The following is a 22077-nucleotide window of genomic DNA, read 5'->3' as shown; positions in this document are numbered from 1 at the left end:
TATTATTCATATTTTATACATAATATAAATATGTCATCAATTACAGTTAAAGTTGTAGTATGTTAGCCTTTTTTCAAGTGACCGACCTCTGTACCAAGGGAAAAGTGACCGACCTCTTTTTAATTGTCTCCTCTTGCCCTCTCATTTTAGGTGAGCCCTAATGTGGACCACTTTTAAAGTGGTCTAATTTTCGACCACTTTTTTTAATCTACTATAACAGGTCAACACATATTTTTTTAAAAATATTTAATATATGATAATTTTTAATGATATTTTTTCTTAAAAAATATAATGTGTTGACCTACTTTACCCAATCAAAGTAGGTGGGTAAAATTACACCACCTAAAAATTGTGCATATTAAGTTCTCCCCTCATTTTAATTAAGTGCATGTTGATCTGTCTACATTATAAATAACACAAAATAATCCTTTCTTTTAATTATTTTAATTCGGTTAGCGAGTTTGATTTACATAAATCATTTTCTCATTTATGATTTGCGATCCAATCTGACCCACTTGTGCGTTTAAAATTATTAAAAACATGTCTATTCAACGTTTCTTTCCTACTTTTTTTTAATCAACTTTTCTTTCCTACTTAATATTAGTAGGTTAAAAAGCACTTTTGGCCCCTGATGTTTCAAGTTTGTGCAAATTCTGCCCCTACTATATTTTTGTCGATGTTTCTACCCCTCATGTTTTCAAACAGTGCATCGTCTACCCCTCATGTTTTCAAACAGTGCACCGTCTACCCCTCGTCAGGGGTAGACGGTGCACTGTTTGAAAACATGAGGGGTAGAAACATCGACAAAAATAGATAGGGGCAGAATTTGCACAAACTTGAAACATCAGGGGCCAAAAATGCTTTTTAGCCATATTAGTACTAGTAAGTGGCCCGTGCATTGCACGGGCTTTTTATTTTAAAATATTTTATTAATTAAAATATTTCTTAATATTATATGCATTGAGATTTCTATTTAAAAACAATAATAAAAAATTAATATTTAGTTAGTATCTTATTTACATTAGTATCTTATTTACAAAGACTTCATTTTCATATTTAATGATATATTAAAACAAATAAAAAGTATTCACCCAAAAAAAGAACTCACAAAAAAAATTTTAAAATAAAAAGAATGAATGCATATTTGAAAAAAACCGTAATACCAGGAGAGAGAAAAAAACCGTAATATCAGGAGAGACAAGAGAGAGGAATGTGAAAAAAAATAAAATACCCAGTCACAGATTGGAGAGTGAAACACAGGCATGATAATTTGAAGAGAGAGAATGTGTGTAATTGAGATAAATGCTGATGTGGATAAATGTGAGAGAGAGTGTGATGTTTGAGTATCTCACTTTCTAGAGTGAGGACTCAACTTTATATAATAAGAGAGTGGATAACTTAAATTTATGAATTAAATTAGTATATATTCTTCTAAAAGTATCTTAATATACAAATTGCAAATTTACGGGAAAAAATATATTTTATGGAGAAAGTGATAATTTGCGACGGAAAACAAATCCGTCACAAAAACCTTGTCAACGTATTTGCCACGGAAAATCTATCCGTCACTATTATTTGCGGGAGGAAATACATCCGTCATATTTGCGATGGAATATATATCCGTCACTATGTTTGTGATGCAAAAAATTTAATCACAAAGTTCTTGTCTGCAAATTTGTGACGGAAATAACATTTGTCACAAAACTTATAATTATGTTTGCGACGAATTCTTTTTCGTCAATTAAATCCTCGTCAGTGTGTTTGCGACGAATAATAAATCTGTCACAAAATCCTTATAAGTGAGCTGAATTTAGAGACGGAATAATATTCCGTCAGAAACTCCAGAGTGATTGTTCGTCAGTTCCATGTCAAACCAAGGAATTCACGTTTCCCCTCTCCTTCCCTCTTCAAAGGTCAACGTTTGTGAGACCCAAGATTTTAAGCTTAGAATAAATTAGTGAAATTCCTTATTAACGAATAAGTTCGATGTATCGTGAAGGGAAACCTGAACAAGAGTTTATTGGATGAAATGAATTTATGAAGGAGAAGGTTCAGGAAAAGTTCAAGGATTGTATCAAAACCGATAAGAGTTATAGCACGACTAATATTCGCCTAAGCCTAGGTCAAAGACACTAGTAAATAGCTAATCTACACTTTAGGACGCGATGGAAACTAATTCCAAAAATCTTCAGAGAAATGTTAGGATTTCTCTTATTCGTCTATAAACAAGTATTTCGATGCGAAACCCTGGAATGTACGAACGTCAAATTCCAATTCTCGGAAGTTTGCCGAAACGGAATCTCTGATAGTTCAGAAACCCTAAAATCTACGGACGATGAAGACTTTTTCTATTCGGAGCTTCAAACGAAGATTCCACACGCGTTCACCCATTTCTCTTGATGTTTCCAATCTTTCTTCAGAAGGAAGTTTCTGCATCCGAGGTCAATATCATAAAGTGCATAAAGTGCATTTTTAATGCCGGTAAGCATTAAAAACAAGCCTCGAAAACCAAAAATCGTACTGATATTTCTTTGAAGAATTAGAAGATTCAGCGGGAAGAATATCGTGTCTAAAATACGTTGGAATCAGTAGGAAAAATCGGAATCGCGAAATAATCATTTTTCCGCATTTTCCAAATCCTATAAATAGGTGGAAAATGAAAAAAAAAACAAAAAAATTCCCACTTTTGAGAGAAAGAGGCCGAGAGCTTGAGGAGGAGGAGAGGAGAAGAAGATTTTCACCGTTTTTTGCCCGATCGTTTCGCCGTTCGTTGCTAATCGAAGACATCGAGGTATAGTTACTATCCCTCACTTCTGATCGTCAGATCTGTCGACTTCTTCTATGTTTTTCTGAGCTCAAAATTTTGAGCTTTTTGTAAAACTGTCCAAATAAGCTGATTTTGGTGTCTAAAGTTATTGCCTACGTGCTCTAGAGCATGAATATCCAGTTGTTTTCGACTGAATCCTGCCGAATCGCCGCAGAGGTTCAGTTTTCTGAAAATACCCAGTTTCTAACAGAGGTTCCGCTTTTTGGATCAAAAACTCTCGACTGAGCTTAGCTTCAGTAGGATTAGTTGTTATAAATGTCGTTAGGATCGAGCTCATCAAATTTGTTTTTGAAATTCTGATTTTGAGTTTTCGAGCTAAAAATATTGACCAAAATACTCATGTGTTAGTTTTCGACCCGATAATTTTTCTGAGAGTTTCCCTGGCCTAGATATCGCCTAAGAATACCTAGGAATTGATTTAGATCGAAGAAAAAGTTCGAAAACCCTATTTTCCATAGTGGCCGAAACCTATTTGCTTGGGTACCGTCTTCAAAAATAATTTTTGGGTCTCTATGACCTGAGCCATTGCGTAGCTCTTCCAATTGTCGAAATTTTGGCGCCGGTTTCGTGTCATTCCGAGTTCTGTAGCTCGAGTTATGCACGTTTTAGCGAATAAAGTGTTTTTGTACAAAACCTGAATCGAGTCAAAACTCATCCATTCGGGGGAAGCCTTTCCATTCGTGCCTAAAAGTTGTACTCTGAAGTTTCTTGAGCTTTGTCGAACATTAGTTAGGATTGTTTCGACTGTATCGACTTGTGTTGATTCATTATTGTTTTGTTTGCTCAAAGGTTCAATTGTGGAAACTTTGGGATTGACTGAACAAGCTTGTGAGGGAGACCTACACCGCGAGACTGGAACAACTCGAGGTTAGGGCAACTTACTTACTAGTTATTTGTATTGTAGGCGTCGATAACATCGACTTGAATATTGCTTGATATTGAATATTGCTTGGATATTGTTTATCGCCTTGAATTGGAAAATGTTTTCTGGAGGCTTCGGCCGAGTGAACTTATATGAGACGTGTGTCTCCGTTTTCTGAGAGGCTTCGGCCGTTTACTGGTTTCTGTCTTATCGCTTTCTAGTGGATATGACAAGGTTATGTTTACAGCATTACAATATTGATTCATCGCTCGATAGAACTTGATGTATTTGCTTTTATGATTAAATTGTGCTGATTATATTCGTGCATTCGATACGACTTTCGGAGTGTAGAATACACTTACCGTTGTCATGACAATGACAGGTTCGTTTTGGGGATGTTGTTAGGTCGAACCAAGGTTCGAACCTTTATTGCTTTAGAGAATCACGACCTTCCTGGGGAATTACTTGGGTTTATTGGGATCTTTTTACTTATAGAGTTTTGGAACAAAAGAGAAACGAAACTGGACTTCATAAATGAAATTCATAATGCAATAACCAAAGACATAACACATTCAAATATTAATGACGATTTCTTGGAAAAGACCTAGGATCTGAAAATGGGTTGGAAAACGGGAATGGGTCGACGATCTAAGTGTGAGGAAAATCCTTGAGTGCGATAGCACCTTTTACTCCTTTAGCGGTTTATCTAGCCATCCAAAGGATGAGCCAGGGATGATTGGAAAGTCCCCAAGTGCGAGTGCACCATCTTTGCTCACTGAGCAGCCTTTTAGCCATCGAGCTGATGAGCTTGAGTAAATTGAAAAGTCACTGAGTGCGAGCAGCATTCTCCTTTTTCGTTGAACAGTCCATTTGACCATCGAGCTGGTGAGTCAAAGTAATTTGAAAAGTCACTGAATGTCAGATGCATTCTTTTGCTCGTTGAGCAGTTTGGTTGGCCATCGAGGTGGTGTGCCAAAGTGACTAGGAAAGTTACCAAGTGCGACTAGCACTTCCTTGTTTACCTTAGGGTATTGTAGAGACAATGTACTCTAGCTAGACACGCGTACCTTGGTGAGGACGATTCGTTGTTTGGCTAACCATATTGCATTCATGTATACATTTCTTGGAAAGTGTGCTGCTTTCCGAAGGACGATCTCAGATCGAACTTCAACGGAGCTAGATGCCCCATTGGAGCTAGCTGCTTCACAAGAGCGTGCTGCTTCCCAGGAGCGTGTTGCTTCATAAAAGCGAGTTGCTTTAGCGGAGCGAGATGCTTGGCTTGTCCCATCCATCGAGATGGTGACATTTTATCCAGATCATCTTTTGAGCATGACATTGCATTGGCACGCCATGCACCTAACTATACTTGTTGATGTTATTGTGATTTGTTGTTGATAAACATCGTTATATATATCTTGATGACTTTATGTTGATAAACATGCTATGTCTCAACCTTAGGGTAGGCAATACATGACTTATATGTATATATACAACATATATATATATATACCCCCTTTTATCACATGTTGTTTGTATTATCTATTTTATTCCGTGAGTTGACCCTAGCGCCTTGGCTTTGTTTGTATGTTTGTGTTTGGGCGGTCGGTCTGCTGCCAGGCGTCCGTCAGCCGGTTCGTGATGATTCGTTGTGCGGGAAAGACCCAAAGCGAAATGACTATTACTGAAGTTGTCGACGAGGACCCGGACTTCATGCCTGATCGAGGAAGGGTCGATGAAAGTAGTGTGGGATATGGGTGGTTAGAGTCTTTGAGTTGGTTGTTAGAGTCATAGCTTTGATTCATCATTTGTACTTTTGGGACAGGGTAGTCTCCGACACGTTACTTTCGTGTGGTTCTCCGTAGTTGGGAATCCCATGGAGTAGTCGGTTGTAGAGGTCTAGAGGCGGCCATCTAGGGCTGACTATTCCTTTCTGTCACTTGTTTAATATTTCGAACTAATTATGCTTTCTGAAAACTTGTAAACCTTGCCGTCACTGGAGGACACTCGTGACGATGCTTTTAGTTACAGCAGGACTGTAATAGTATTGTATATTAATCGCTGTTAATCGCGATTGGGATGAGTCTTTATTTCGACAAGTCTTTTTATTTAAACAAAACGAAAAAAAAATACATGTTTTTCCGCTTTATTTTATTTTTGAGTTACTAAAGTGACGCCACCGAAATCGGGGTGTTACAACGTTCCTTTCCTCCCACACGTTCCCATAATTCCTTTCCTTCTCCACGTTCCCGTCATTAGATAAGCTCCTCTCACATTCTGATTCTCAAGCACGAAGCTGCAGTCACTATACATTCAAGTCATAAGAAGTTGCAACCTTCGACTAATTAGAATTTGGGAAGCCTAATTCAACCTAAAAATTAGTCTAACAATAAATGGTTGTTCTACCTTATATAAAAGTTATTTATGTCATATCTTTAGTCAATGTGAAATTTCTAATAGGATGGGTGATTTGTTTGATTGGATTATGTTATGATATATCAAGGACAAAAAACATATTAACCCAAAATTCTACTAATATATGTAGTGCAAACGGTAAAAGAGTGATGTAACTTTTAAACGTGTATTTTCTACCCGATATTACATATTTGATATAGATATTCAACATTTTCTCCAATTGCTATATGAATATGGTATCCATTTTAAACAAATGTTCTAAACCTTTACAGACACACATGCATATATGAGGCTTGGGAGAATGTAAGATGACATCAATGTAAAAAAAATTATCCTCTACGTGATAGTATGTACTCTACGTCTCTACTAAGGCTCTTTCAAAGCCTTCAATTAGTTTGGTACTATACATGAGAATTGGCTTCTTGTGTTGTTGAAGAGATATGAACACTAATTAAAACAATGTCCTAATAGATTCTCTATAGCTTAACAGAAAGAATATACAATTATAGAAAACATAAAGTTCAATAAAAAGAAGTTATGAAAATTTATTTTTAAAAACTAGGTGAGCAAAAAATATCAGTATCAAATGTTTCACTTGAAATGGATTATTTCTGACAATCTACTGAAGGATACCCTTGGTGCAAAAAGAAAGGTTTAATAAGGTGACTAGTGGATCTCAACAAAGCAATGTCAAAGGAAGATATTTGGTACACACCCAATTAGTTTATATATCTATAGTAAGAAAGAGAAGAGAGATGTGACATGAAGACAAAGATAATATGTAGTGTATGTGGTGTGTCCATATTGTTTAGGAGTCTACAAATCAGAGTTAAATATCAAACTATGTAAACTTCTCAGGCACTCCTATAAGGCTTAATGAAAATTTGTGAGATCGTGTGGTGCACGACCTTGAAATCATAATCATCAATTGATCAGATCCACCGCATGTTAAAAAAGCCTTTAAAATGAGAAAACAAGCCATTCTATCTCAAACAAAACAAAAAAAGCACAATACTATCAGTTTTGGGATGCATTGTGATTTCTGTCAATCTTTGGTAGCCCAGAAGCAGATATTTCCAGTAATAATCATTAATCCCAGGTTTTAGAGCTCTTCTTTATCACCATCATCAACGACTTCAGCCTCGTGTGATACTCTGCATGAATATAACCCATCTCAGTTGTCTCCATATAATGTCATTTCGAGAATGCATCAATTGTTAAATAATAGATACGAGGTATTGAACTATTACAAGCAACTTTTGACTGGAATTGGGCAAATTACATGAACCTCCCTTGTTTTGAGTTTCAATTCTAACGTTTTCCCTTAAGGCAGGTCATTGTAGTTCATTGTTTTGGAGTAGGAAAATGATTATAGACATCCGCATAGTGCATACACCCAAACACCAAAGTGAGTAAATACTAGAAGAGAGAGAAGTAATGAATGTGATATATATGAAAATAGATGGAGAGAAAAATGGGATGTCTGTAACTCTGCACCGTTTGGGTGTCAAAGTATCATTACTAGCCAAATGGATGAAAGATAATTCCTTAGAGAGCAGCAACAGCTAAGCAAAGCAAGTGTCAAACTACATTGGCCAAAGGTATTTCTAAGTTCTAACAGCAAGCCCCATTAGGGAGAACAGGCTAAAATGGGAAGTATCTAACAGCAAGTTAAGATGTTCCTGATCAATAAAGAGTGCTATGATCTTAGAACATACAACCAGGTTGTCCCCGAAGGATAGCTCAAGTGGTAAGAGCTAGGGACAAAAGGGTTGGGTGGGATGAAGGGTGAAGTGTCCAGGGTTCGAACCCTAGGGACTGATAGGTATTCAGAGAAAGATGAAGAATGAACAAAAGGAAACTTGTATTATTTACTAGGATTCTGGTGAAATCACCAAGAATCAGTGTAGAAACAGTACAGAAAGAAAGGAAATAACAGTGCTAGCAGAAGCAAATTCGAGAGTGCTTCAATTCTCTCCTAGTCCAAGACTAATACAATTCTAGCCTACCCTTTCTCTCTCTTTCTTTGGTGTTTATACACACCACCTGGCCTGATTCTCTGCAAAGGGAATCTTCCTTAATGGCCTCAAGGAAGAAATCAGGGCTGAGCTGAAGTTGTACAGATCTGGAAAACTGGAGGAGATCATGGACCGCGCGCTGTTACTGGAAGAGAAAAATCTGGCTATGCGCAACAGCAAGGGCGGAGATGAGGACAAGCGAGGATGGAAGGAAAAAGGAGTATCCTCGAGCAAAGCACATCAGACTTGGATAGATGGAAACAAGTGGAAGAGCCAAATTGCAGGATCTACAACTGCAGAGAAAGCAAGTGCAGAAAAAAGCTCTACTGAAGCTAAAACAGGGGAGAATAAGGGACAAGATAAGAAGTTCTCAATCCGAGCTCCAGGATCGTAGCAGGAAGGGCCTATGCTTCAAGTGTGGAGAAAAGTGGAACAGGGAGCATGTATGCAAAATGAAGCACTACCAATTCGTGTTGATGGAGACGGTAGATGAAGAGGAAGAAGAAGAAGAGGGACAATTCTTTGAAGCAGAATCTGAACTTGCTGTAGAACACAAAACCTTACTCTTATCCCTCAAGAGCAAGGAAGGCATCACCACCAGTAGATCCTTCAAGCTACGAGGTCAACTGGGTCAGAGGGAAAAAGCAAGGCCAATCCTCATACTCATAGACTGTGGTGCCACAAGCAATTTCATATCACAGGGACTGGTCAAGGAGATGATGTTACCCATCACTGAGACTGTGACCTATGAAGTGGAGATTGGTAATGGAGATAAGATTCAGAATCAGGGGGTTTGCAAGGACCTACAATTGCTAGTGCAAGGGTTGAGTTTGACCCAGCAATTTTATGTCCTGGAATTGGGTGGAACAGATTTAGTATTGGGCATGGAATGGTTATCCAGTCTAGGGGATATAAAGGCAAATTTCAGAGAATTAACCTTGCAATGGCAGGTCGAAGGACAGAAAATGATGCTAAGAGGGGACCCCTCTTTAAGCTGTACTCAAACTTCACTGAAGGCTTTATGCAAAGCCTTGCAAAACAAGGGAGAAGGGTTCTATGTGACATGTGAAAATCCACTAACGGATACAGAAGATGAGCAGGGAATCTCAGATGACATGGCTGCAATTCTAGCAGAATTCCCAGAGGTTCTTCAGGGGTCTCAAGGGCTGCCACCAAGAAGGGATTGTGACCATGCTATAACCTTAAAAGAAGGGGCTACCATCCCTAATATCAGGCCTTACAGATGCCCTTATTATCAAAAGAATGAGATAGAGAAATTGGTAAAAGACATGCTGAATTCTGGAGTCATCAGAACTAGCAACAGTCCCTATAGCAGCCCTGTAATTTTGGTGAAGAAAAAGGATGGGGGCTGGAGGTTCTGTGTAGATTATAGGGCCCTGAACAAAATGACAATCCCAAACAAATTCCCAATCCCTGTTATTGAGGAGCTACTAGATGAGTTGGGAACAGCTCAAGTATTCTCCAAGCTGGACCTTAAGTCTGGATATCACCAAGTAAGGATGCAAGACCAGGACATTCCTAAAACTGCATTCAGGACACACGAGGGCCACTATGAGTATGTGGTCATGCCCTTCGGGCTAACCAATGCACCATCCACCTTCCAAGCTTTAATGAATCAGGTGCTCAAGCCATACTTAAGGAGGTTTGCCCTTGTCTTCTTCGATGGCATTCTCATCTATAGCCAAGATGAAGAAGCACACAAAGGGCATTTGAGACAAGTCTTGCAACTGCTCAAGGAAAACCAGCTAGTAGTAAATCAGAAGAAATGCTCCTTTGGGAAGAAACAATTAGGATATCTAGGCCACATAATTTCTGGTCAAGGAGTAGCTGCAGATCCAAGCAAAATCAAAGACATGATTGATTGGCCCACGCCTAAGGATTTGAAAAGTCTTAGGGGATTTCTTGGACTGACAGGTTATTACAGAAAATTTGTCAGGGGATACAGCAAGATGACACTACCTCTTACTCAACTCTTGAAGAAGGATAACTTCAAGTGGGACCAAGCAGCCACTGAAGCATTTGAGAAGCTGAAGGTGGCCATGACTACCTTACCTGTACTGGCAGCTCCAAATTTTGACAAACAATTTGTGATAGAGGCTGATGCATCAGGCAAGGGCATTGGGGCTGTACTCATGCAAGAAGGAAGGCCAGTAGCTTACATGAGTAAGGTTCTCTCTGATAGGAATCAGAACAAGTCTGTATATGAAAGGGAACTAATGGCCATTGTGATAGCTGTACAGAAGTGGAGACCCTATCTATTAGGTAGGAGCTTTGTGATACACACAGACCAAAAGAGCCTCAAATACTTGACTGAACAGAGGATAATGGGTGAGGATCAACAGAAGTGGATCACCAAGTTGATGGGATACAATTTCACCATTAAATATAAACCTGGGATAGAGAACAAGGCTGCTGATGCTCTATCCAGGAAATTTAACTTTTCTGCTCTATCTACTGCACAGTGCCAAGAGTGGGAAGGATTAGAGGAAGAATTACTCCAAGATGCCAAGTACAACACTATTATCCAAACTCTACTCACTAATCCAGAGTCACAAGGAGACTTTGAATATAGAAAGAGACTCTTATACTTTAAGGGCAGAATGGTGATTCCTAAAACATCCTCAAGGATACCTAAGATATTAGAAGAATTTCACAATTCAGCAGTGGGAGGGCATGCTGGCAATTTCAGAACCATGAAGAGAATTTCTTCTCTATTTTACTGGGAAAACAAGAGGTCAGAGATTCAGCATTATGTTCAGAGTTGTGAGGTATGCCAGAGGAACAAGTACCAAGCTCTAAGTCCTGCAGGCCTACTTCAACCCTTGCCTATTCCTTCACAAACTGGGCAGATATTAGCATGGATTTTATAGGTGGCCTACCTAGGTCCATGGGAAAGGATACCATACTAGTGGTGGTTGATAGACTCACCAAGTTTGCCCACTTCATAGCCCTGTCACACCCTTATTCTGCTAAAACTGTGGCAGAAAGTTTCACTCAAGAGGTGGTCAGGTTACACGGCTTTCCTAAAACTATTGTGTCAGATAGGGATAGTGTGTTCCTGAGCTCATTCTGGTCAGAACTCTTCAAGCTAGCAGGAACCAAATTAAAATATAGCACAGCCTACCATCCACAAACAGATGGTCAGACTGAAGTGGTCAACAGATGTGTGGAAACTTATTTGAGGTGTCTCACAGGGAGTAAACCTAAGCTGTGGCCTAAGTGGTTAGGATGGGCTGAGTATTGGTACAATACCAATTACCACTCTTCACTCAAATCTACTCCTTACAAGGCTCTTTATGGCCAGGACCCTCCTGCTATAGTTAGAGGTGATGTGACCTCCACAGCAGTAGCAGAGGTTACCAGATTAACTGCTGAAAGGAACAACATGCTAGAGGAGCTGAAAGCAAACTTGGCACAAGCTCAGAATCAAATGAAGCAACAAGCCAATAAGCATAGAAGGAATGTCCAGTTTGAATTAGGGGATCAAGTCTATCTGAAGATACAGCCCTACAAACGCCAGACCCTAGCTAAAAGAACCAATCAAAAACTCAGTCCTAGGTATTATGGCCCATTTGAAGTGGTTGGAAAGATCAGCCCTGTGGCCTACAAATTGCAGCTGCCAGAAGGGTGTTTGATTCATCCAGTCTTCCACATATCTCTATTGAAGAAATCCTTGGCTCCTACAGTTCAGGTGCAACCTTTACCCCATTGTTTATCTGAAGAGTGGGAGCTACAAGTCGAGCCAGCAGCTGTTCTGGACTCCAGACTTAACCCCTTTGGGGAAACTGAACTCTTAGTCAGTTGGAAGAATCTCCCTGATTTTGAGAATTCCTGGGAGTCACTGCAGCAGTTCCAGAACCAGTTCCCAACATTCCACCTTGAGGACAAGGTGTGTTTCCCAGGGGGGAGTGATGATAGGAACCTTATCTCTAGTAAGAGCAAGGATTACTCTAAGGTTTACAAGTGTAGGGGTAAAGTGGGGATAAACATTAGTCCCACTACCTTAGGAGAGTAGGGTAACTAATTGTGAGCTGGCAGATTCCCTTTGATGATATCTCGGTCGGTGTGACGCAACGGTGCTGCGACCATCTCGAATCGTTCACGGTACTCCATCACGCTTCCGGATTGTTTGATGCTCAACAATGGTCCAAACGGGTTCTGCACTAACCCGGGTTGGAACCTTCGAACCAGAGCCTCCTTGAACGCTTCCCAGGTGCGTTCCGGGGTCTGTTCTTCCCACCATTGGAACCAGTTCAGAGCACGTTCCTCCATGGCTACCACCAGGAGTCGCACTTTCTCGGTATCGTCAACTTCATTGAGTCGGAAGAATCGCTCGACCCTAACAATCCACCCGTAAGCATCATCCCCATTGAACACAGGGAGATCGATCTTCCTTCCAGTGCGAATATGCCTCCTCGGGGAAGCATCCTCGTGTCGCAGCGAAACAGATCGGGAGCTACGAGAGCCATCGCCGGAGATCGACGAGTGCTGACTTCCAGAGCGGTGACGGCGACGGGGCGTTTTAGATCTGCCCCTGCTCCGGCGTCGCGTTTGTTGGAGCATCAGCTGTCGGAGCTCATCGACAACAGTCCTCATCTCAGAAACGTTCTTCTCAACGCTCTCCATATGGTTCTCCATTTGTGCGCGGGTGAAGGTCATACAAAGCTCCCTTTGGATCGGGAGCTCTGATACCAATGATAGGTATTCAGAGAAAGATGAAGAATGAACAAAAGGAAACTTGTATTATTTACTAGGATTCTGGTGAAATCACCAAGAATCAGTGTAGAAACAGTACAGAAAGAAAGGAAATAACAGTGCTAGCAGAAGCAAATTCGAGAGTGCTTCAATTCTCTCCTAGTCCAAGACTAATCCAATTCTAGCCTACCCTTTCTCTCTCTTTCTTTGGTGTTTATACACACCACCTGGCCTGATTCTCTGCAAAGGGAATCTGCCAGCTCACAATTAGTTACCCTACTCTCCTAAGGTAGTGGGACTAATGTTTATCCCCACTTTACCCCTACGCTTGTAAACCTTAGAGTAATCCTTGCTCTTACTAGAGATAAGGTTCCTATCAGGGACTAAATTACTAACATTACTAACAACTAACAACTAACATTTACCTATAAAAAAAAGAACATACAACCAGGTTGCGTACCCAAAAACACATTTTACACCACAAATTCAACAAATATGTACTGGCCAATCAAGTGTACCGCTATGGTAAAATAAAATCCTTCTAATGCATTTGAAGTTAGTAAGTTACCTCGTTCGACTGCAATGTTTGCTCAAATCTTGACAAAGAACTTTGCTCACATCTCCCACTTTAACCGATCCTTTCTTTATCAATTCAGCCAACTACACGACTCGGCATCATTAGCAATAATTCAACATTACTATACCATGCAGATGAACATATATACACTAACTGCAGAAGAATCAAAAATTGAAATTCACCTCTTCTTCCGTGTCTTCAAGTAATCTGGTCAAAGTACACACAGAAGGTCAGTGCACAACTGCAGTCCTCAAGTTTTAAAAACTACATGTTGCAAAAGCTGAAGGTAAAGATTTGACGACGTAATATCCCTGTTAAAAAATATAAGTATAAACATATAAACGACTTGCTTCTTACCTTCCACAATAAGAAGATATATCTTTTGAATATGCTCGAGCTTCTTGCTTATCTATCAAGAGAAGAATAGAAAAATGTGTTCAGAGAACTTTGATGAGAATTAAAGAAACCACTAAACTATTTAGTTGCTAAAGCATTAAAATAGGAAAACAAAAAAACCAAAAAGATGCAGACCATTAAATTGACTGGAAGAAGCATGACAATGCAACAAACTGAAATTACTCACAGATTAGTTTGGTTGGGATAGCACACAAGACTCATTAAGGATTTGAAATGATAAAATATTTCACCTTAATACTTACAATACATGCCCAATGGTGAAATACAAACTTCAAAACCAGACATTGGCATTATAAGTGACAAATTGATAAATTGCTAAGCAACCATATCAAAAAACAGGACTCTCAATACTTGATGAATCCAAATAAATTACAGTTATGAGTTATCTCTCCAGTTTTCATAGATGAGCAATCAAAATGCTATACATAATACATATTCATATCCTGTACATGTGAATACTTTAAATAATTACAAGACCAAACAACCCATATCCATCCTGGCACAACAAGTAAAGTAATAGTAAACCTCTTAAATCTTAGCATTTCAGTTGCTTAAGTATAAAATTGCTGTGCTGAGTACCATATAGCCCACATATAAATACAATAGACAGGTCTAGATCTAAAATACACTTAACTACGCTCCTTGTTTCTTCGCGACAAAAAAGCTCAATATGTTTTTCTTAATGCTAAAGAATCTGTTAAGCTACAATAAGTTCTGGAAATACATGGATAGGGTAGTAGTACATAACATACTTTTTGTGAGGTTATCCCAGCTATCCACTTTGAACCATTCATATGTATCAGTATCTATCTGCAAAAACACAAATGCTAATAAATAAAAAACACCCATTGAATCTAGAAAATCTAAATGGTAGAAAGCAATGACCATGAGTGTGTAGTCTTGCATCTTTTCGCAAAGACCATCAAGAAGCTCAACAACCCTTAGGTCGCTAACTCTGTAATCGATTAGCTTTCCCTGACGCTGGCCCTTGGAGTCCAATCGATGGCGCATATCCAAATGGTTCCGCGGCTTCTCCTGGATTTGTCAAACCAAATCAACCAATCAATCAATCAATCAATGTCTGAATGTAATGCAAATGTGAATCATGTGATTGAATTGAAATGGGTAGTTACCCTGGAAAGCCCAATCTCTAGCTCCTCCTGCAAGGGAAGAGTCAGATCAGAATCAGAATCACAATCAACACAAGATCTCAATTGAAAGTGAGTTTGGTTTGGGGGAAGAGTAGCATACAGCTACAGCTTTACAGGCGGCACATTTGTCATCGATGGCATTGGATGGTGCTGTGTGTAACACTGCGAAGAAGACGAAGAAGATGAAGAAGAGACGCGAATACGCCATTGACCCTCACTTCACCTTCTCTACCTCTACCTGCTTTGCTTTGTATTGTAAATGTGTAATTTTGAATATTTATTTTTACCCAGTGCACAGGTTACTTGAATATTTGGAATTTTAATAATAATAAAAATAATTACCAAAATAATATTAAGAAAACCATATTATTTGATTTTTTTTTTACGAGAGGAAAAAACTTGATGAAAAGCAAACACTACACTACAGCGTTAAGATACAACGACGCAAAAGTAAAGGAAGGAGGGAAATTCCAGACATGTTGCTGAGAGCCAAGACGGAAAGCTTGTCAAGCCCGACAATCAGCTATGTTGTTATTTGGGATTGTATTTAACATATAAGCAATTGATATGACAGCATATGCATGTAGAACTTGCCTCACCTAAGGATATGTTGTACGATCTGAATAAAAAAAATATTGTTTCATATGTGAATCTTTCATTCAACCTAACTCATTCATTTTAGGTGTTTTCATCACTTATAAGTTTATACCTAAAAAACATCTCATGAGGTGTTTTCTTCAACTTAGCTTGGCTCATGTCGGGCATTCTCCATGCAACTAGGATTCGACACGAGCATGGATAACTCGAAGAAGATAATTCATAGCAAGTAGAAGCTTGGACGTAACTGAATTATTTCTAGTGGGACTTATAGACTTTTATTTCAGATAATCTAAATAGTTTTATAGGTCTTCAAGTATTTGATGACGAGTATGTGATATGCATGATCAACGCCTTTATGCAACAATTGTTGATGATAATTCTAAAGGTGTACACAAATATTGATCTGGTTGAAAGTTAATCAATACCAATTTCAACGCATTCGATGAATTCACATAGGTTAAGCAATGAAGGTGATAGATGTATGAGAAGACAATTGCATGATCAAAATATGGCAATGTGAATTCCATGATTAACTTGGTTGAGCAATGAGGGTGATAGTTGTATTGAGAAGACAATTTCACGAGGCATGACCTATATTGTTCTAGATGAGTCCATAGCGTGTGACAAAATTTGTCCCAAGCCAACTCATACAAAATGAGATTGGACATGAGAGAGTCTCAGCCTAGGTAGAGATGCAGACATTGCAACCAAGAAGGTCACAACCGAGTCAATTGTCCACATTTAGTTGCAGAGGTAAATACACTATTCAATTATGTGAATGAATATGACCCAATAGTTGTGATCAAAATAAATTATGATTTTAACAAATTGTTTGCATGATAAAGATTTATTTAAACAATCATTTTAAATTTAAACCATTAATCGTTAAAAGTCCTGGCTGATATCTTTCAGACTATCGATCTGGATTTCTCCTCCACATATTTGAGACCTTCATCTCCACCCATACCGAGATCCGCGACAAATATTTCGTTCAAGTCTAGCTATCAAAGATACCTAACTTTTGTAAACAAGAAAATAAAACATAAGTAAGTTAAAATGTTTTTTAAAGTTGTTTAATTTATCAATACTTTATTTATCATGGATAAAAAACTCGGTTCACAAGTTAATAGGACATCTTCACAAATTAACTTTAGTACATAAGAAACATATTGTAAATCATACATGTCGAATCTTAATTCTAAAAAGTAAAAACATAGTTTATTGGTGAATAATTTTTGACATGATCCACGATAGAATTCCGCATTTATTAAACTATCTCTAAAATGGATATCTATTAAATACTTGAAAAAATATCTGCATCCAAAAGTGATTGTAATGAAGCCAACCTGGTGGCAGGCCGGGTGAATTAGAATGATAGCAGCTCTCTTTGTCTGGACCTGATGACTATGGCATCCAGTCAACGTTCTCTCTCTTTCTTCATCCATTTTTTATTTTATTTTTTATAATTGCTTGCTGGTAGCACTTCTTTCTCTTATTAATCAATTTTCTTTTCTTTTCTTCTTTTCTTTTTTCATTTTTTGTTCCTCCCTCATCCTTCAACTCAACTACATCTTCTTCTTCTTCTTCTTCTTCTCCTGCAATTCCAACTCTTCATCATGGCACACCAACAATTGCATCACGCTTTCAACTTTGATTCAAGGGTTTTTGTTTAATTCTCAAACTAAAACTAGGTTTTTTTTTACTCAGAGATCCTTCACCGCTTCTTACAGACAGGTACAGTTCCTGTTGATTACTGTTGTTTCCGTTTTCTCGATTTGTTTAAGATTTAAGGTTGTCTGTTCGTTTTGTTTGTTCCCAATTCAATTGCTTAGATAATTTACAATTGAGCTGAACTAGTTTGCATCTCTCTATGTTTCTAAATTAAGGGAATATGAATTTCTGGAGAATCTTTGTATAATGATCATTAATTATTGATACTGGGTCATTGCAACTATTGCCCAATTTGTCTTTTTATTGCTTGTCATCATTGCATTGAAGAACTTAATAATTGGCAAGTAGCTGTAGGAGAGGGTTTGACTTCATTGGATTCACAATTAGACACTTGTTGCATTCAATTCATGTTTTGATTTGAGTTGCTGATAGATAGCTTCATTAGCATTTTAATCCTGTATTCTCCGAATCCTCGCTCTGTAGGTTCGCGGTTGAATCTCCGCATGAAAATGCCTGCATATTTACTTCATATTTGTTTGTTCTTTTACTGCTTTGTTGCTACCATTAGCTGCCATGCCATTGTTGTAGGCTTCATAGATAGCACTATGGTAATCTTGTGTTCTTTGTGGCAATAGATATATGATGGCTGCAAGCTGGGATGGAAGTAATGACCCTGGCAGCCAGTCGGATGATAGCTTTCATTTTGAGAGGTTGCACATTGAGCCTATTTACGACGCCTTTGTGTGTCCGCTGACGAAGCAAGTTATGCGTGATCCTGTTACTTTAGAAAATGGACAGACTTATGAACGTGAAGCAATTGAAAAATGGTTCAGGGAATGCAAGGAGAGTGGGCGGAAACTGGTTTGCCCTTTGACCCTGCACGAATTAAAAAGCACAGAACTGAATCCAAGTATGGCTTTGCGTAACACCATTGAAGAGTGGATTGCCAGGAATGAAGCTGCACAGCTGGATATGGCTCGCCGTTCATTGAATACGGGGAGTCCGGAAATTGAAACTCTCCAGGCATTAAAGTATGTCCAGCACGTCTGTCAAAGAAGTCGGTCAAATAAGCACATGGTCCGCAGTGCAGGGCTTGTACCAATGATTGTTGACATGCTGAAGAGTAGCAGCCGTAAGATTCGTTGTAGAGCTTTGGAAACCCTTAGAATTGTGGTAGAGGAAGATGATGAGAATAAGGTTGTCACAGGTTTGCTGGTTATCATTTTATTTTCTTTCTAGTTTTTTGGTATCACCAACGTGCCTTTGGAGACTAATGCTAACATCTTCTTTTTGCTTCCAAAGGAAATATTGGCCGAAGGGGACACTGTTCGTACGGTAGTTAAATTCCTTTCTCATGAGCTTTCTAAAGAAAGAGAGGAGGCTGTCTCCTTGCTTTACGAGCTCTCAAAATCTGAAACCCTTTGTGAGAAGATTGGTTCAATCAATGGATCTATTCTTATATTGGTTGGAATGACAAGCAGCAAATCAGAAGACCTTTCCACTGTTCAGAAGGCTGATAAAACATTAGAGAATCTGGAGAAGTGTGAGAATAATGTGCGGCAGATGGCTGAAAATGGTAGATTGCAGCCTCTTCTGACCCATCTTCTTGAAGGTACTAACACTAATCTGTAATTAATCTCACAACATACTTGTGTTGTGTGGATAATTAGCTCACCATGCTATGTTAGTTCTCATCAGAGCATAATTTGCTAGGCCAGCCATATTACACCTGTATTTTTGTAAAAAATGGTGTGAACACGTTTTGTTTTTGGAATTATTTAAAGGATTAAGACAAAATTATATTTCTTGTATGAATATTTCAAGGATCACGTGAAATGAATAATACCTATGTAATATAAAAGTGTTTTAAAGAAGCTTAAAATTGCTATTATCTGTGTGCTTATTCTTTATTCTTCTTTTACAGCTGATTGTGGAATATCTTCTGATTGGAAAATAGCTTCTTAGAAAATATTTCCTAGAAGAAAATAGTTTCAGTTGAAAACTTTTGTATTAAAAGCGATGCATCATCTTGTAGTGTTTGATTTGGTCTAGAAAATCCCTCCCACCTTTAAAAATTGGAAATCAGTTTTCTCTCTTATAGGGTTTTAACAGTTGGTTGGAATAATTTTTTCAAATGACTGTCATACAAAATAGATCAAAATGTTTCCTTATTCCAAATGATAGATGCTACAAGCAATTAGAAAAGATGCGATTACCAAAAATTAGAAAAGATATGGATTAATTGCATTTTTAGTCCTTCTAGTATATAGCTTATGTGCAGTTTTAGCCCCTAATTATCTTGAGCAAATCAAGCCCCTCAATTTCTTTAAATTAAGCAAATTTGATGTTGCTGTCAATTTTCTACTACCAGAATTCTAAATTCTCAACTTTATATGTTAATATTTTGGGAGGTCGATGATGAATTTGGGGTATGAAACAAAACAACTTTGAACATTTGGAAGCCAGAAATTTAGTAAACTTTTGAGAAAATTTGAAGGACTTTGTAGGTTATGAAGTTAGGGTTTGACACGAGGGAAAAATTGAGATTTGTTAATTTTTTTTAGGTGAAATTTGATATTTTGAATGGGAAGTTTTAAGCCGAATGAAGTTTAAATCGATTTAAGTTGTAAATTTTTTTTAGGATTTAGGAAATGATAATTTGAGAGTTTTTAAGTAGAATGAAAGTGATGGTTAAACTTAAATTGTAATGATCAAAAATTGAGGGATTAAATTCGAGAAAAAAATTATTGGAAAACCAAAATTGCACAGTAGCCTAGGTGAATAAATGAATGTAACCCTAGATGAATTTTCATTCTGGAGGGAATTCATGGGTGCTCCATTTAGTTTTGATTAATTTATGAACATTGTCATTTGCTTGTAGAACTCCTAATTCATATGCAGACGTTAAAACATAATCTAGTTTTTCGTTAAAATGTTTGCAGGTTCACCAGAAACTAAACTCTCCATGGCTGGATACCTTGGTGATCTCGTTTTGAACAACGATGTCAAAGTCTTTGTTGCTAAAACTGTAGGTTCATCTCTAATCAATATAATGAAAAGTGGTAATATGCAGTCAAGAGAAGCTGCACTGAAGGCACTAAATCAGATATCATGTGAGCCAAGCGCAAAGGTTTTAATAGAAGCCGGCATCCTTTCCCCTCTTGTCAAGGACCTGTTTGCAGTGGGTCATAATCAGCTTCCAACACGCTTAAAGGAGGTCTCTGCTACAATTCTTGCCAATGTTGTGAACTCGGGTGAAGACTTTGATTCCATTCCATTTGGAACTGATGACCAAACTCTGGTCTCAGAGGATATAGTTCATAATCTCCTCCATCTTATAAGCAACACTGGTCCAGCAATCGAGTGCAAACTTCTCCAAGTTCTTGTTGGACTTACCAGTTCTCCAACTACAGTCGTGGGTGTTGTTGCTGCAATCAAAAGCTCTGGTGCCACTATCAGTCTAGTTCAATTCATTGAGGCACCACAGAAAGATCTGCGTGTAGCTTCCTTAAAACTTCTTCAGAATTTGTCACCCCACATGGGTCAGGAATTAGCTGATGCACTACGTGGCTCAGTTGGACAGCTTGGCACTCTAGTTAAAGTCATATCAGAAAATACAGGAATCACTGAGGAGCAGGCAGCGGCTGTTGGCCTTTTAGCAGATCTTCCCGAGAGAGATTTGGGTCTCACGAGACAGCTACTGGACGAAGATGCCTTTTTGATGGTCATATCTAGGGTGATTGCCATCAGGCAGGGAGAGATCAGAGGCAGTCGCTTCCTGACACCGTTTCTTGAAGGGCTTGTGAAGATTCTTGCAAGAGTTACATATGTCTTGGCTGATGAGCCAGATGCCGTTGCACTTTGCCGCAATCACAATCTCGCTGCCCTGTTTATCGAACAGCTTCAAGCCAATGGGCTTGATAATGTTCAGATGGTTTCTGCTACAGCTTTAGAGAATTTATCGCAAGAATCAAAAAATTTAACCAGAATGCCGGAGCTGCCACCGCCCAGTTTTTGTGCTTCAATCTTTGCATGCTTTGACAACAAGCCAGTCATTACTGGATTGTGTAAGATCCACAGAGGGTTGTGCTCTTTAAAAGAAACATTTTGCCTTTATGAAGGGCAGGCAGTGCTCAAGTTAGTAGCTCTACTGGACCACACAAATGTGACTGTGGTTGAGGCGGCGCTCGCAGCGTTATCTACTTTGATAGATGATGGGGTAGATATTGAGCAAGGAGTGTTGGTTTTGTGTGAAGCAGAGGCAGTGAGGCCTATACTTGATGTGTTACTTGAGAAAAGGTCAGAGAATTTGATGAGGAGGGCAGTTTGGGCAGCAGAGAGGCTATTAAGAACAGATGATATAGCCTATGAAGTTTCGGGAGATCAAAATGTGAGTACTGCACTTGTGGATGCTTTCCAGCATGGTGATTATAGAACTAGACAGATAGCTGAGAAAGCCCTAAAGCATGTTGATAAGATACCCAACTTCTCAGGAATCTTTCCAAACATGGGATGAAGGTAGATGTTTCTCTGTCAAGTTAATGACAACAAAAATTTGTATGTAACTTCTGTTGTTCCAAGCAGTTTTGGATTGTATCTATGTAATTTCTGTTGTTATCGTTTTCTATGCATTTATCCAACTTTAGTTGGAGGAGTTATTATTGTATACAAATTACCATTCTTTCATGAGGTGTTCATTTGTAGCTAGGTCATGATTGTGTCGATTTATTGCGCCACTTTGATGAATGCATAGCAGCACATGTTGCCCCTTAAGTTTAGAAATATGCAAAAAAAATTGTTTTTGACGGATGTTGTCACTCGTTCGA

At 38.5% G+C, this 22077-nt stretch overlaps 2 protein-coding genes across 3 annotated transcripts; one reads left to right on the top strand and one right to left on the bottom strand.

Annotated features, from left to right (window-relative positions):
- Window positions 1–6859: 6859 nt before the first annotated feature.
- Window positions 6860–15239, bottom strand: LOC130729160 (uncharacterized). The gene is made up of 8 exons (XM_057580805.1): window positions 15081–15239; window positions 14963–14989; window positions 14715–14864; window positions 14582–14639; window positions 13770–13821; window positions 13595–13619; window positions 13404–13495; window positions 6860–7255 (listed from the first exon to the last, which is right to left on the bottom strand). Exons 1-8 carry the CDS (start codon window positions 15186–15188, stop codon window positions 7204–7206), a joined length of 564 nt encoding a protein of 187 aa, XP_057436788.1. The 5' UTR covers window positions 15189–15239; the 3' UTR covers window positions 6860–7203.
- Window positions 15240–16963: 1724 nt separating this feature from the next.
- LOC130729159 (U-box domain-containing protein 44) lies at window positions 16964–21937 on the top strand. Of its 2 annotated transcripts, XM_057580803.1 has the most exons (4): window positions 16964–17314; window positions 17887–18448; window positions 18554–18863; window positions 20194–21937. In XM_057580803.1, exons 2-4 carry the CDS (start codon window positions 17891–17893, stop codon window positions 21765–21767), a joined length of 2442 nt encoding a protein of 813 aa, XP_057436786.1. In that variant the 5' UTR covers window positions 16964–17314; window positions 17887–17890; the 3' UTR covers window positions 21768–21937. The 2 variants fall into 2 exon arrangements, with proteins under 2 accessions (XP_057436786.1, XP_057436787.1); XM_057580804.1 differs by lacking the exon at window positions 16964–17314 and having other exon boundaries at window positions 18287–18458.
- Window positions 21938–22077: the final 140 nt, after the last annotated feature.

This window comes from Lotus japonicus, chromosome 1 (genome assembly GCF_012489685.1).
Source record: "Lotus japonicus ecotype B-129 chromosome 1, LjGifu_v1.2".
Classification (NCBI taxonomy): Eukaryota; Viridiplantae; Streptophyta; class Magnoliopsida; order Fabales; family Fabaceae; genus Lotus; species Lotus japonicus.
This window is presented reverse-complemented; position numbering and strand designations above follow the sequence as displayed.

Bases quoted from the DNA above. Each gene is read 5' to 3' on its own strand.
- LOC130729159 (XM_057580803.1), top strand. From the start codon at position 17,891: ATGATGGCTGCAAGCTGGGATGGAAGTAATGACCCTGGCAGCCAGTCG. The intron at 18,449-18,553 runs GTTGTCACAGGT...TTGCTTCCAAAG, and splicing joins AGGAAGATGATGAGAATAAG to GAAATATTGGCCGAAGGGGA. The intron at 18,864-20,193 runs GTACTAACACTA...AAATGTTTGCAG, and splicing joins TCTGACCCATCTTCTTGAAG to GTTCACCAGAAACTAAACTC.
- LOC130729160 (XM_057580805.1), bottom strand. From the start codon at position 15,188: ATGGCGTATTCGCGTCTCTTCTTCATCTTCTTCGTCTTCTTCGCAGTG. The intron at 13,496-13,594 runs GTGAATTTCAAT...CGAGTCGTGTAG, and splicing joins TTGAAGACACGGAAGAAGAG to TTGGCTGAATTGATAAAGAA. The intron at 7,256-13,403 runs GTAACTTACTAA...ATATTCATGCAG, and splicing joins AAACATTGCAGTCGAACGAG to AGTATCACACGAGGCTGAAG.